The sequence below is a fragment of the Falco cherrug genome, chromosome 7 (genome assembly GCF_023634085.1).
Source record: "Falco cherrug isolate bFalChe1 chromosome 7, bFalChe1.pri, whole genome shotgun sequence".
NCBI lineage: Eukaryota > Metazoa > Chordata > Aves > Falconiformes > Falconidae > Falco > Falco cherrug.
Genome location: NC_073703.1, coordinates 38,029,156 through 38,043,852, shown reverse-complemented (window position 1 = coordinate 38,043,852; position 14,697 = coordinate 38,029,156). Strand labels below are relative to the sequence as shown.

General features: G+C 44.1%; 1 protein-coding gene across 3 annotated transcripts; it reads right to left on the bottom strand.

Moving 5' to 3' along the window:
* Positions 1-1,877: 1,877 nt before the first annotated feature.
* SLC25A29 (solute carrier family 25 member 29) lies at positions 1,878-11,253 on the bottom strand. 3 transcript variants are annotated; one of them, XM_027804920.2, is made up of 5 exons: positions 11,102-11,176; positions 9,513-9,556; positions 7,473-7,507; positions 4,881-4,964; positions 1,878-4,236 (listed from the first exon to the last, which is right to left on the bottom strand). In XM_027804920.2, exon 5 carries the CDS (start codon positions 4,201-4,203, stop codon positions 3,499-3,501), a length of 705 nt encoding a protein of 234 aa, XP_027660721.1. In that variant the 5' UTR covers positions 4,204-4,236; positions 4,881-4,964; positions 7,473-7,507; positions 9,513-9,556; positions 11,102-11,176; the 3' UTR covers positions 1,878-3,498. The 3 variants fall into 3 exon arrangements, with proteins under 3 accessions (XP_027660721.1, XP_027660722.2, XP_055572247.1); XM_027804921.2 differs by lacking the exon at positions 7,473-7,507 and having other exon boundaries at positions 11,102-11,253; XM_055716272.1 differs by having other exon boundaries at positions 7,473-9,556; positions 11,102-11,216.
* Positions 11,254-14,697: the final 3,444 nt, after the last annotated feature.

Genomic DNA, 14,697 nt, shown 5'->3' with positions numbered 1-14,697 from the left:
TTTTTTCTGGCAGAAGAGGGGTTTATCTGCACCTTCTGCTAATCTAACAGTGTTTGGCATACTTTGGGCTTTAAGTTGTTCTTTAACTATCCACAGATCAAAAGTCTGGCTAACAACAGCTGTTAACACCTGTTTTCCAGCATAATAGTAAATATAGTTAATTTCAAAGAACAGAAACTTCTCTGCATTGTCGATTTTTTGTACCTTTGTAACTTTCCCAGTATGCTGCCTGTCCTGCACCTGCAATGTGCAGGGTTTCATCCCTTGAAATGTCTTGCCGCTTTTTCGTATGAACTTGTAAAAAAGCTATATGTGGAGAAAGACAAGGGAACGAGGCCAAAACAAAACCAAACAAAACAAAAAAACAGACCCACAAACCTGTCATGTTGATGGTTACAGACATGATAAATTAACTGAATTTCACCCCCGTAGTTTTAATAACTTCTTTCAAACTTGGAAGGATTGTACCTGGATGCTTTTTCCCCCGCTCTTGCTCTTATTTAAGCATATTTGTAGCTGCAACTTTTAACACGGGTATGACCCATCCACTAGCAGGGTGGTTGTGAGAGTAGAGCATGGGGGCTTGTTAGCAGCTGAGTTTTACTTTCAGTAAGTTTTACCTTCTTACTCCCTTCAGTCATTGCGGCATTAATAGAGCATCTACCCGGTATGATGATGCTTGATGATGCTTGTAGGATGATCTGGGGAGGCAGAGTACAGTTCTGTCTGACCTGGCTAAATCGGATAATGTATCAAAAATCTAGCAGGAAAGAACTGACTCGTTTAAAAAGGCTGAGGCTGTTGTCTGGCTTGATTTAATAGGAGTCACACAGATCTCAAGCAACTCGCATCAGGTTGAAGGCTGGGGTTTACCTTCCTCAGGCTTGTTGAATAACCTCCAGTATCTGCTAGATTATTTAAGTTCCAGATGGATTGAATTCTAGAGAATGTTTTAGTAAGCACTGCAAGTAAAACATTGTGTAGCCCTTTCTGTTCTAACGATGTTACTGTTTTTTAGGGAGATGCTGTTTACTTATTCCAGGTATGTTTCTGTGCCATAGTTCAGCCTTGCTCCTGCTGAGAGAACACAAGGCAGTTGACTGGAACTGCCCCTGGTCACGGTTAGCTGAAGAAGTGGTGGCCTTTCACTTTTCTCATCTAGCAAACGGATGCTTGACAGGGTTTCTTTCAGTCAGGTGTATCTACCCTTTAAGAAAATGAACTAGTGAAGCCAGTACCTGAAGTAACCCTCATCAGCCAGGAGATCTCTTTTGCTGGTCATAACATGCATCATCTTGCTTTTCCTGTGTGACTTTCTATTTGGAATATTGATGCTTTTTGTGTTGTGGGCTAGTTGCGCTGTCTAAAAACAAAAGACACTACAACCTACAAAGATTTTTGCTGAACTTGCACATCTTAGAGCCAAGTATTCTGATTCAGGTATGAACAGTGCTGTTGGCAGACCAGGTACTTGATTCCGCTGTGACTCTGCAGGGACCCTGACTCATCTTGCACCGTTGTGCAGCCTTGGTGCTGATCAGCACTGCTTAAACCAAATAAATGCAGGATAGGAGGGGTCCAAGCAGGCTGCCAGCTCTTTGCTTTAAAAGCGGGATTGTTCTCATAGTAAGTATACTATCTTCAAGTAGAGGTTCTCACTGACAAGATCAGTTTCAAGAAGCAAGCTTGGGCAACTTCCCTTCAATGAACTGATGCGCTCTAAGCCAGAGCAAAGCACTGCCCTTCCCGGTGGTGCGTGGAAGGCAGATGGAGAACAAGTTTCTCCTGGCAAAAGCCAGAACCCCCACCCTCTCGCAAGCCTGATTTAACACAAGGAACCATCTGAGTAAAACCTAAGCAACTTTAAAGAACCAGAGTCAAAGTTTTTTAAAAATTTATTCCCTCAATTTTATATACAATAATTACAGAGTACTATACAAAGGTGTAAATGGTCTTTGCTGTGAGGAGTTGTGCATATGCAGCTTAGTAGACAGATTTAACATTCAATTTGAATCTCAGTGCAAGTAGGCACTAAAACATCCAACATACCTCCAAGGTATAAAAAGACATACCAGTTTTACAGGTTTCTCCAGCATATTTCGTTACAGTGCAAAATGCTATGAAGTAAGGTTTCTTTAGAAAATTCATATAAGTTAAACACATATTGCACTTGTCCCAACCAAAAGTGTAACAAGTTGTACTTACTGAACTAGTTTGATACATTTTAGAACATTCCTTATACACATGCACTCCTTCCTTCTAGCTACTTGTGCCAAATATGTGTAGTTCTTACTCCAGATCTTTAACTGTTTGACTAATGCAATCCCTCTTGAACAGGCTGCTAATAAAAGAAAAAATATCACAGCAGATTAACATAACAAGAAAATTCTGCAGAACCCTTTTCAGTCTTCTTTCCAGTAGCACTGTAACTAAATACATAAAAAACAATATTGTTTAAATTCACAATGCCAGTGTATTAAACACCAACCATTTCAGACACTTACACCCCTATTTTCTGGAAAGGTATGAAACCTCCAGCTCTAAACATGTATGTATTTCTACAGTACTTCAAGCTGCTAAGCTAACGTTGCACCCACAAACATTTTGTGCAATACCACAGGTAGGACTTTGACTTCTGTACATCACTGGCTGCTATGGGGCGCATTGGGAGAAGTGGTGCAAAGTTGCGTTAACTTCAGAGAACAAAGTCCACTTGGGCTGAATCTAGTCAATACAGTCCTTGCACCCACCGAACAAGAAACAGAGGTGAAGGCAAACAACATCAATCTTACTAGATTTGAGTTTCCCTAAATCCTTACCAGCCTATAGATTTAAAGGAACAAGTGCAGATGCTAACTTTGTGCTTAAGATACTTATTCAAAGCTGACAGGTAAGGGAGTAGCTTAGGAACAAATCATACTTTTTTTTTTTTTATTTTTTTTAGCAAACCGGTATGAACAAAGTTGCTACTAAACCCACTGATGTATAAAAGCAGAGGAAAAGCAAAACACATGGCTAGCTGAATACTAGTCTGTCTTAAAGAGTTCAGGGTTACCTGCAAAATGCCTCCAACATTTAATTTCCTCCGCCCACTTCACTTTAGAGGACTATACTTACTCCCGTTACATGCAAAAAGAGCACTTCTTTCCTGACAACATTCCTGCATTCAACCTAACTCAGTCATCCAGAACACGAGTGGAAGAAAACCTGATTTCTGGTACTAGGACATTCTCCAGAACCCCTTCTGGAGCCACAACAGTAACTATAAAATACTCTCTAAAGGCAGGTCCCCATCTTAACTTCGATACTATTAGATATAAAGTCCTTAATAAGGCAATATGCTGCTTATACAAGTAATGAGATGAAATCCTAGTCTGAAACATTTAGGAATTCTTTATATGGATAGCATATGTTTACGCCACTTGTGCGGGTCAAGTGTTTAAGTTTAAAAAAACCCAACCAGCCAGGCTTTGGATCAGGAGAACAAACAGAGAAGGTTCACAAACTGGAAGGCTGCTGGATTACTGGTTCACATTCACGAAGGTTGTCTTCTGACCTCATATACATTAGGAACACGGTGACAGTAGCAAAGGTAGCTGCGTTGACAGGGAAAGCACGGAGAAGTGTGGAAGTAAGACCTCTTGTGAACACCCTCCAGCCTTCTTCATGGTAACTCTTCTTGACACAGTCTAAAATGCCGTTGTACTGTGTAACGCCTCCGACTCCATCAGCCTGAAGTCGGGATTTGATCACGTCCATGGGATAGGTTGAGAGCCAGGACACAATTCCCGACATCCCTCCGGAAAACAGCAGTTTGGGAATAACGTAATTGTCCTCAGCTTCACAGCCTAAATACCTGGTCATGCAGTCATAGGTCAGGAAGTAAAAGCCAAAGCTTGGAGTCTCTCTTATGAGTGTAGAGACCATACCCCTGTTGATGCCCCTCAGCCCTTCCTTCCGATAGATTTTGATCAAACAATCCAGAGAATTTTTATAGTTTTTCATTTTTAGTTTGTATTCCCCTGTTCCTTGAAGCTGCATTCTTGTCTTTGCCAACTCCATAGGACAGCAGATGACGCACTGGATAGCCCCTGCTGCTGACCCTGCAAGGAACTGGTTTAGAGGAGTGTCTTTTCCAAGAGCACGAAGTGTGTTTCCTTGTACACCGAACACAAGTGCATTAATGAAGGTAAGTCCCATCATTGGTGACCCAATACCTTTATAGAGTCCAAAAGCCTAATGGAAGAAGGAAGGAAAGACCCTTTTTAACAGTGGTGTTGATAACCTCCTGAAGTTGTGCAGAACATGGCCCTTCCAGCTCTCCCTTGTGCCCTCACTTTCTAACAGTGGCCAGAAGATCAGCACCATCTTGCTTTGTAATAATAATTTCATTACTACCTAGGACGCAAACATCTAAACATTTTTAGCAGTACAAATATACAGCTGAACACATCAAAAAAATAATCTCAGTCCATCCAGAGAAGTTTTCTGGTAAATTTTATACTTTATGTAGGTAAAAGCCTAAAGCCACGCTCTTAGCTATGGTCTTAAAGCTTCAGCAGCAAAAGAAAACCCCAAAACTCACCGACGACTTCACTTATTGCTCAGATTGCTTGGAATCTTGGAAAATTAACGATTCAAATAGCTTGTGATCTTACTTTCAAAGTTAACTTCAAAGTATCAACTTCCAACTTGGTGATCATCTTCACAAAGTTTCTGGCAAACTTCTGACTACAGTACCTGCCCTATTGCCAGGCGAGGTTCAGAGTACGCTTATCTCTCGATCTTCAGTGTTTGTGGGAAAGCTGTTAAAAAATCCCACCCTTCCTATTTACAAATACACCGATTACTAATATACAAAGCTTTGATTTTGTACTCACAGATTCTTGCTTTATGATGGACTGAAAGCAATGGAAGGTCCCACGGTAGAGAGGTTTCTCTACATTTTGAACTTGTAGACGAACCTATAAAAAGTTGTATGAGATACCGATTGGTATGTCAGAGCAGCCTAATTGGTAAACTAGTGTTTTGTACATATATGCAGATTTGGTATAGCAATGTAAATACAAGAGCACAGGCTGGACACTGGAATGCCGTATGTGGCAAAATAATTCAATAATATTGTGGAAGTGTTTTGAATTAATTTTGGGGGTGAAAACATGAAGGGAGGAAGATTATTAACTTCTTGTGAATATTAGAAAAACAGTATGTCAAAGTACAACAGGGTACACTGTTACCTAGCATTTCAGATAGAAGTTTTCCAGTACTGGCTACAATAAGTACTTTCTTTAACTGCCAAGAATACTTCTGTTCACACTATCTGTTCAAACCTGATACAATTCTATTTAAAAAGTTATTTTTAAGTCAAGCATGAAATAAAGATAATTTTAAAAGGATTGAAACTTCCAGCAACACCACCCATAGTGTTTCTGGCTACCAGACTTGGGACCCTTCACTGAGATTTTTTTTTTTTTCCACAGAGGGTAGCTAGGAAGTGAGTCTTTGCATAAGGAAAGGAATAAAAAACCACTTGTCCTTTTAGTTTGGTTTGTTTGTTTTTTTAATCTGCTGAACACAATTTGTGAGGGTGTGGCTGTTTCAAACCTTTAATGGTAGTAATCAATTAACCTTTCTAAAACTGAATATATGTTCTGCTGCACAGATAGATGCTACTGTAACTGGCTGATATTATGAGACAGGCCTTTTTCTATTTTTTTTTAAACTTTAATGGGAATATCCAATCCTGGGTTTTTTTCCCTGCCAATTTGTCTTAAGCCCACGTAAAGTCTCAAAGCTACCTAGTTTGTGCAAAGCCCTACACTCAATAAACTCAATAAATTGGTTTTACTGGAATGGTGAAGTTCAAAGTCTCTGATCTCTAGCGTGGAGGGCTGCAATGTTGCTCAGAGATGTTTATCAGGTATTTAATGCTGCTACTGCTACTCCAGTGCAAAAAACTGCAAGACTTTTTTTCTTAATAAAATATTATCAGGTCTACATGCAAGATTTCTGACTTGAAAATCTCTTTATCGTTGTTTGCCTAAAGTTAATAATAAACACCACCACAACAATGAAAGACTTTTAAGATTATGTGGGTCTAGAAAAGGATTTTGGAATGTGGTTTATCAAAATTCTATATTCAGGTTAGCTTAGCTTTCTTTGAGCTAAAAAGAAATTTATAGTTTTAGTATTTTTTTAATGTTTCTACAACCAGTTAATTTACAAAACATAAAGCGACAGAAGTTTTCAGTGTCTTTTTAGCATACATATTAGTGTATATATAGCTAGCCATACTGGGAGGCAGAGACCACCTCAGGTCTTCCAAGGCTTTTAAAACATCTCCACGTTAAAAGCAGGCTTACAGTAGGATTCAAAGAAAATAAATCCTTTGTTACTCAAAGTGATGTTTGGGGTGTAGGCAGACCTCAGCTGCTCAAGAAGCAGACCCACAATCAAAATCATAAATCTTAAGCTATCGATTAAATAAAGTAAAACCTTTGTTTTGTGCATAGTTTCAAACCCCATCTGTGAAGTTACGGGGCTTGCACATGCATGAGCTTTGGGAGAATTGCAGCTTTGGAATCTTCAACTTCTTTATACACTTGTCTTCAGTAGTTTAGTCATATCCTGTATACAGATTCACTTCCTAGTGGCATAGAGCTCCCACTATTTTTGTCTAAATAATTTGTGAAATACTGACCAATTAAGCCTTGCTGTAGCATAAAATACTTTGAGTACTGACACTCCAGGTCTAAGAATGAAAAACAGCTTTCATTTGAGCATAGTGCTGATCTCATGGGGATCCCCACATTAGCAGACTCCCAGATAAAGTTTCATATGCACTCGCCGCCTTATTTCATGAGTCTTAATGCCATATTCAGCAAGCTTTTTGGCATGTACAACTAAAGGAAGGATGAACTGTGCAAAGTTTAGCCCTCTATTTATTGCCCATTGTTCTTGCTTGCTTCTTATTTGAAGCCACTGTTACCAAGGTCTTAGGCACACTGGTACCACTGTAATTTCACATCACTAAAGACTTGCATAAATATACTCAAGACTAAAAAAAAAACAACCAACCACACCCCCAAAACAGTCCAAACATTTAATAGTGTGTAAAACAAGTGATTTAGAAGTGTTTGAGCAAAGACAATGTCCTCCAAGGAAACGTAGTGGGTAAGATCTCAACAACAGTGTGCCTGAGATTCAGTTTTAGGGCCACTGTGTGTGGAAGTGTATACAGCCAGAAACGCATAGCAGAAAGAAGGTTCAAGAATAAAACTTTACATTTTTTTAAAAAAGGGGATATTTAAACCCCACTCCCTCCATGCCATAGCTGTAGAAGAGGGACACATCAGTTTAAAACCAAAAAGGGAAAAAGCTTCATACGTCTTTTAGATCTTTATTTGAACTAATACATTTGGGAATAAATTAAGACTGAGAGAAACAGAAGTGTTCACCTGGGCTATACTTACTAGGCAACTCTCCCGTGATGAGGCTTATCTGTCATCTACAACAAAGTAACACTTTTGCTGTTAATGAAGACAGCCCCTAGCTCAGAAAGTAAAGGCAGTTAAAAGCAAAAAAGCAATTTTATACATTACATCAACAAACCAGGGATAAGGAGTTTGCCAGTTCTGAGATCAGCTCAGTTGTAGGTTTCGCAGGGCGACTTCACCAGCTTAATCTCTCCCTGTGTGTCCCACCATCCCCCTCCCGGCTTTGTGAAACACAATCACTGGCCAAAAAAAAGAGCTTAAAAGCCATGACAGAAGTAAAATTCTGGCTTATCTAAGCAGCTTTCCCATTGTTCAGTTATATTAAAAACTTACAGTCTAAGGTGACTACCAGCTAGCTCTTTAAACACCGCAGAACTATAAAAAGGACTGATTCTTAACACATATACATACACAACAAGTTAGGCAATGTCTTTTTTTTTTTTAAAGACTAGTTATAGTGTTTGTTTCCCCATGGTGACTATGCCAGCTAATAACACAAACATTAGCTTTTTCTGTAACAAAAAAATAGGTAAGTACTTATAATACCTTCTAATGGATATGCAAATATAGCGTGCCACACTGGCTTTCATAAAACATTTAAAGTCATCCAGAAACAATTTGCTCTACTGCAAAGCAAGATGCTTTTTCTAAAGCAAACACATCTATTTTGTGTTAACACATCTGCTGGAACTAGCATGGGAGCCCCAGTTTTGCAGACACAGAAACATTTAGTTTTATGCACTAGAAGCTCTGCCACTTTAAAAAACCAGAAAAATGCCACACATGGTTCACTTTAGTCTGAGCATAGCATTTTAGCAGTTTTGCTGGCTTCAGTGAAATGACCCATCACCTTAAGTTAAGCATGTAAAACTTGGCAGTGTGGGGATGAGAGAAAGACAGCTGGCCCTGTACCACCATAAAAAAACCCCATATGCAAGTCTGGATAATACATTCCTGAAAATATATACTAGAATTCAATCCAATTACTCAACAGTCAAATTTACCATGCTCTGAGAAACATACATACAGTTTGACTTATTTGAGCAGCTTGCACTTGACTGGCAAAGACTAATATCCGCTAGCTAGGAAAATCTGTACAGAGTTAACCATGTGCTAGAATACAGAATATGGTGATGACCTCGGTAACACTATAAGCCCTTTGCATATCTAAATTCAGAAAGGTAGAGGTATTCCAAATATAGATCTAGCGGGTGGCATGCTGTCTGCTGCAGTCAAATGATCTGGTGTATTAATTTAGCAGGGATATATTGGCATCCCTTCTTCTATTCTTCCAGTGCAAGACTTTGGCTAAGGCTGCCAAGAAGTGACTTAAGTTGTCATCCCATTCTGAAAAATGGGTTTAGACCCCTGGGAGTCCTGGCTGAAGGGCCCTCCAGCAGATGTCAAATCTCATCTTTGAAGTAGCTACCCTTAGTTTGCATAATACCATCAGAAAATCAATTTTAACTTTGAAAGTTATAAAAAGATATAATAATACTTAAAGGGAGGAAGAGGCCCCCAGACAAGCTTCATGCCATGGATTTTTATCCATTTGCATCCTTTGGCTAGTGTGATAAATTAAAGCTCAAGCAGTAAGCAGCAGAGCTCGAGGGGAAAACAGAACAAGTTTTCAACCTAGTAACAAGTAGGTTTGAGTTTTAAACATGAGGAGAGGCGGTTTTGGTAGCTGATGATGAACAGCTGCAGAGAAGCAAGCTTTGAACAAAATTAAATGGAAGATGGGATTTTCAAACACAACATTGTTACTGCGCTGATAAACCTGTAGTTTAGGGCAACATGTGTCATGTTACTGGGTTGAATCATGCATACAAAGAACTTTTGTTTCTGAATAGCTGGAGACTGCAAAGTCATGAACAGTGGTTGAGGAGCCTTGCTCCAAGCTTTCCAGGACAGATTTATCCTTCTATAGGGTCTGGGGATCTTTTTTCCTCCCCGGCTCCTTGGAAAAAGCTAAGTTTTCCACCTGGAGACAAGAGTATTTCATAATCAACCCACCTTAACGGTATCAAATGGGTGTCCTACCAGCACTCCAGCAGCACCTGAAACAAAACAAATACCACAGTTATGACTCACAGTTTTCCTCCCGGGTCTGGGGCTAGCTGTAGCCCAAGCATGACCACCAGCCCAAGGTGTAAGTGCACAGCGTTGTTGGTAGGCCAGGTCAAAAGCATCCTATCAAGCCAGGAGATGAGCTCTACAGTTCAGTCCTTCAGGCCAGTACTAGGTGCCTTTATGCTCCCATCAAGCTTCTCAGCTGCAGGCAGGGGTTGGGGTGTGCGACTGCAGAGCGTGCCTCACCACATGGGTCATACGATGCTCAGCAGCGATTCCTGGCCTCATCCCAACGCAAGTCCAGTGGGCAGAAATTGCAGGCTTCCTCCAAAGCAAAATATTTCATGTATCTGCCACTCTGTGGAGGCATAGAAAACCTGGAAGCTTCTCTAAAAGCAGAAAAAAATCCCTGCTGTGCCCACAGCCTTTCCAGATGTGACTGTAGCACCTGCAGAAGGACCAGGCATTACCAAACCCCTTTGCTTTATTGTAGCATCAAAGGGCTTTTTAGGAAGGTACACGCAGGCCTATTGGCTACACTAATCCAAATACACGCATTTTGCAAGCGCTGCTTGAAGCAAGGAATTCTCTAGCTCCGTATTTCTGCAAGCCATCAATCCATTTATGACTGTCGACAACAGCAAGAATTCCAGAGTGCTTCAGTCCACCTTCTCCCAGTTTGCAGAAGGATAACCCCCCTCCCTCTCCTGCGGGGGATGTGGCAGAAGCACCGTGCCCACTCCAAGGCAGTCCAGGCTGTTCAAGGCCAGCACAGCAGCGAGGCAGTCCAGATCTCAGAAACCACGACGTGTGCTGCGTTTGGTGTGAAAAACCAATGGCATAAGTGACCAGGTGGGATCCTGGCAAGGCCAGGATCACTATGGCAGAGTCGGAGAGATGCTGAGGCAGGGGGGAGAACAAACCAAAAACCCACAGCAAAAAACAAACCTCTTTGCCAGCTTGGTAAGGAGAACGGCAAGCGCAAACAACCGAAGATGCGAGAATAAATCTGAACGCGATTTTAACAGCTGCTAAAAATAGCAGGCAGGCCGTAAGCGGAGCAGCGGGAAGCCCCGGACAGCCCCACGCAGGTATCGCCTCCCCCCCCCCCCCCCGCTACACGCTCCCGGCCGAGGGGCTCCCGCGCCCGCCGCCGCCCGTTTGCTCGCCCTGGGCCCGCCCGTTTGCCCCCAGCCCCTGCGGGCAAACCCCGCCGCCACCGCACCGGCACCTGGGGGGCCGCGGCGCACCGCCCCGGGAAGTCCCCCCCCCCCGCAGCGGAGGGCCCATGCCCCCGTGCCGACACAATTGCCGCCTCCCAAAATAAAAGAGCCGCGCCCAGCCCTCCCCTTAAATTTTTTTCATTTTCTCCCCCTTTTCTTCTTCCTCCTCCCCCTCCTTTTCTTTTTCCCTTTCCGCTTCCTTATTTTCCTTTTCCCTCCTTCCCCTCTTTCTCATTCCCGCTTCCCCCCCTCCTTTTTCGCAATCCCCTCTTCCGTTCGCTCGCCCGCAGCCCCCCGCCCGCTCCTCACCGCCGACGCATCCCGCCAGGAAGTCCAGCGCCATGCCGGCACCCGGTCCGCGGGCGCAGCCCTGCGCGATGGCGCAGCCCTGCGCGATGCCGCTGCGCGCACTGCGCCGCCGCCCGCCGCCCGCCCTTAGTAGCCGTCCCGGGGCGGCGCCTGGCCGCGCCCCCGACGGGGCGGGCGGCGGGACAACTCCCCCCCCGCCGCCCGCAGCCACTGGCGGCCGCGCCGGGGCGGCTCCGGGCGAGGGGCGGGACGGGGGTGGGACAACCGGGGGCTGGGGGGGGCGGAGCCGCGGAAAGGGCGCTGGCGCGGGCGTCCCTTCCGCAGCTCCCCCACCCCCATCACTTCTTTTTTGCAGCTTCATCGGGACAATTCAGCAGAAGTAAAGGCAGAAAGAAATGCTGGAGGGGGGGGAGGGTGGCGGTTGCCCGGGGGGGCGGGCAGAGCATCCCTCCGCCGGCGCAGCAGCAGCACCAGAGCCGTTCCCGGTGGCCCGGGGAGGCCGTGCGGCGGCAGCTTGCTGTGCGGGTGAGGCATCCCCGGGCGCTGGGGTCGGGAGCCCCGCGGGTCTCACGCCGCCAGGACTTTGGAGGGGGTGCCTGCTTTTAACGGGGGTGACATGCCTGTAGCACCTCTTCTGTGAGGAAAGGCTGAGCTGGGGGTGTTTAGCCTGGGGAAGAGAAGGCAGCGGGGAGACCTCACTGTGGCCGTTCGATACCTAAAGGGGACTTGTGACGATGGAGAGAGGCTTTTTATCGGGGCCTGTAGCGACAGAACAAGGAGTAACCATTTAAATCAGAAGAGGGTAGGTTTAGATTAGATATAAGGAAGAAATTCCTCCCTGTGAGGGTGGTGAGGTGCTGGCACAGGTTGCCCAGCGAAGCTGTGGATGCCCCATCCCTGGGAGTGCTCAAAGTCAGGCTGGATGGGGCTTTGAGCAACCCGGTCTAGTGGAAGGTGTCCCTGCCCACGGCAGGGGGTTGGAACTAGGTGATCTTTAAGGTCCCTTCCAACCCAAAGCATTCTGTGATTCTATAAGCAGAGTTCCCCACCCAGTGTTGTCCCAGAGGGGAGGAAGGGTTGCACCAGCAGATGTGAGCCCCGTGCTATACTGCTGCCCCCATGGCACAACTGGAAGTGCAGGGATGAGCCCCTACTTCTGATGGCCAGGGCCACAGATGAGCAGCCTGCTGCCCCTGGGGCTTGGCAGAGCCCTGAACCTCAGCCTCATACATCACTGCTGCGCTTCACCCTGCAAAAGAAGCATCTCCCCTCCCCACAGGCTTTTCTTTTTGGTATTCATTCTGCTTTCCTGCTAACATTACCTGGCTTCGAGGTGCCCTGATACCAAACCTTTTAAATGGGCAACTCGAGCTGCTGAGAGGTTCAGAAGGGAGCCCTGTTTAAGCTGCTTGTTACTCCTGCGGGCAGCGTCTGAGAAAGGGGAGTACCAGTGGCCTAGAACAGTAAGTAACCTGTTTGAGTTTGCTTGGAGTAACATGATCTTCTTCAGGGCCTGCAAAGTCAATTTTCAGAGAGTAAATTCCAGAAGCAGCATGGAAAAGCAGCTGGATTTATTTTTTTTATTGCTTTCCATGATATGGCAGTCCTTTTCTAGGTGTCAAAGCTGAAAATAAAGCCAATAAAGTGAAATAGCATATAAAAAATCAAGCCAACTTTTACCTTCTGTGCAAAGAAAACACACAAACAACTGAACAAAGATAAGGATGCTTCCAAGGAGGTCCAAAATTACTAATACCACAGAACAAAACCTGTCCCAGATTTAACAGCTCTTGGACCATCATTACAATTAATAAGCAGATAAGGTGGAAATCTAAAGCTCTCAATGAATCCCTGACCTTCCCCGGATCTTCCTTCAACCTAACACTCATTTGGGTTCCTTCTCATCTCTAAACACTGTCAAATGAAATCAAGCCCCCAGGTGTCTCCAGGATGCTCTGGATTCCCTGATTCACATACCTGTCCAACCTGGGGACAACCAGCTGGTGTTAGAGGGCAGGCAGGCTGGCCGGCCCTGCCCTGCATCGCAGCGCTGGTGGCTTCGGGAGCTGCCTACTCCTGCTGTGCCACACACTGTCCTCCATCGGGGTCCTTAGACCTTATTGAACCCATACACCTGCAGCCAGTACTTGAGATCACACAGGAAACCCCGATCGGTCCTTTTTCCATAAACATTTTCTCCATGTGGAGGTGGAAGTGACTTTCTAGCAATGTTGTCCACTCTGGCATCCAGGAGAGGAACTGCAATCGTGCGCACAGCTCTGCAAGTGGAACTCCAGCTGTTATATGCATTTGCCTTGTAGCACAAGCCTTGGAAAGATCAGCTTGGCCTAAAAAGTTCCTGGGCAAAGTGTTTTTATTTTTTTATTCAAATCCTCTGTTCTCCCAGGCAACCTGCCTCAGAGAAATTACCTCCGCCACCAGAATTGTTTTGTAAGTTTAATGTTCACCCACAATGGGCAGGGAAAACATTTCCTCTCTGCAGGCATTTCTTAGGTTATCTGAAGATGGTTTCAATCTTAGTCTTTTCTTCTCTGAATTATATTGATCATTATCTTTTGACCTCTCGTTCTTCTTACCCTCCTCTTTCTTCAGTTGATCTGGCATTCCCCTAAGGCTTTGCTGAGTGAGTAGTGGGAGATTACCTTCGGTATTCGCAGACAACACTCTTGTTCATGCACCTGAATATGAGATCAGATATTTGCAAGGGTCCTCACATGACATAACATAACATAACATAACATAACATAACATAACATAACATAACATAACATAACATAACATAACATAACATAACATAACATAACATAACATAACATAACATAACATAACATAACATAACATAACATAACATAACATAACATAACATAACATAACATAACATAACATAGCATGATGTTATTCATTTATGGGCAGCCTGTGACACATGATGTGCCCCAGACTCTTTTTAATAGATCACCTGTGTGCCACAACATTCCCTATCTTATACTTGCAGTTTCTTTCTACGTAGTCGTTCCTAGCTGTCCATGCTAAATTGCTTTTTTCAGATTGTTTTTCTGGTTTGTCAAGATCACTTGAATTCTAATCTTGCTGTCCATGTTTGTGCAGCCCCTCCCAGGTTGCTGCAATCTCCAAAGGCCTGTCTTGTTCCTGCATGCTTGAGCTGTTACTAATAAGCTTTACTCAATGCTTCTGAGTGTTTTATTCAATGCTACTGAGCCCCACGGAGCAGGCATGTCCCTCAAAGGGGATGGGGGATGGGGCGGGGGCACATTATGTATTAGGGCAGAGAACATCAAGGACTTGTTGGTATAAAGTTTGAAATGTCGAGAGCTGCTTCCCTAAGGAATGAGCATGGCTTTAGTCCCACTGGGGAGTTTTCCCTTTTGTTCATTTTTTCTTGCTTGGGGTTTTGTTTTGGTTTTGGTTCCAGTTACACTTGTGAGGCAACATTGTATGAACACAGAGGATTTATTATGGTTGTGTGTGCGTGTCGGGGGGGCTGTGAGTCAGTATGGGCACTTATATTTGTGTATGGCTTCCATAGGAGCTTTGTGATAAAGGGAGGGAAGTTGTAC

Excerpts from the sequence above, each read along its gene's own strand:
- SLC25A29 (XM_027804921.2), bottom strand. The coding sequence starts at position 11,135 with ATGGCGCTGGACTTCCTGGCGGGATGCGTCGGCG. Across the intron at positions 9,557-11,101 it reads CCTGGCGGGATGCGTCGGCG|GTGCTGCTGGAGTGCTGGTA; the intron begins GTGAGGAGCGGG and ends GTTTTGTTTCAG. Across the intron at positions 4,965-9,512 it reads ACCCATTTGATACCGTTAAG|GTTCGTCTACAAGTTCAAAA; the intron begins GTGGGTTGATTA and ends AACTTTTTATAG.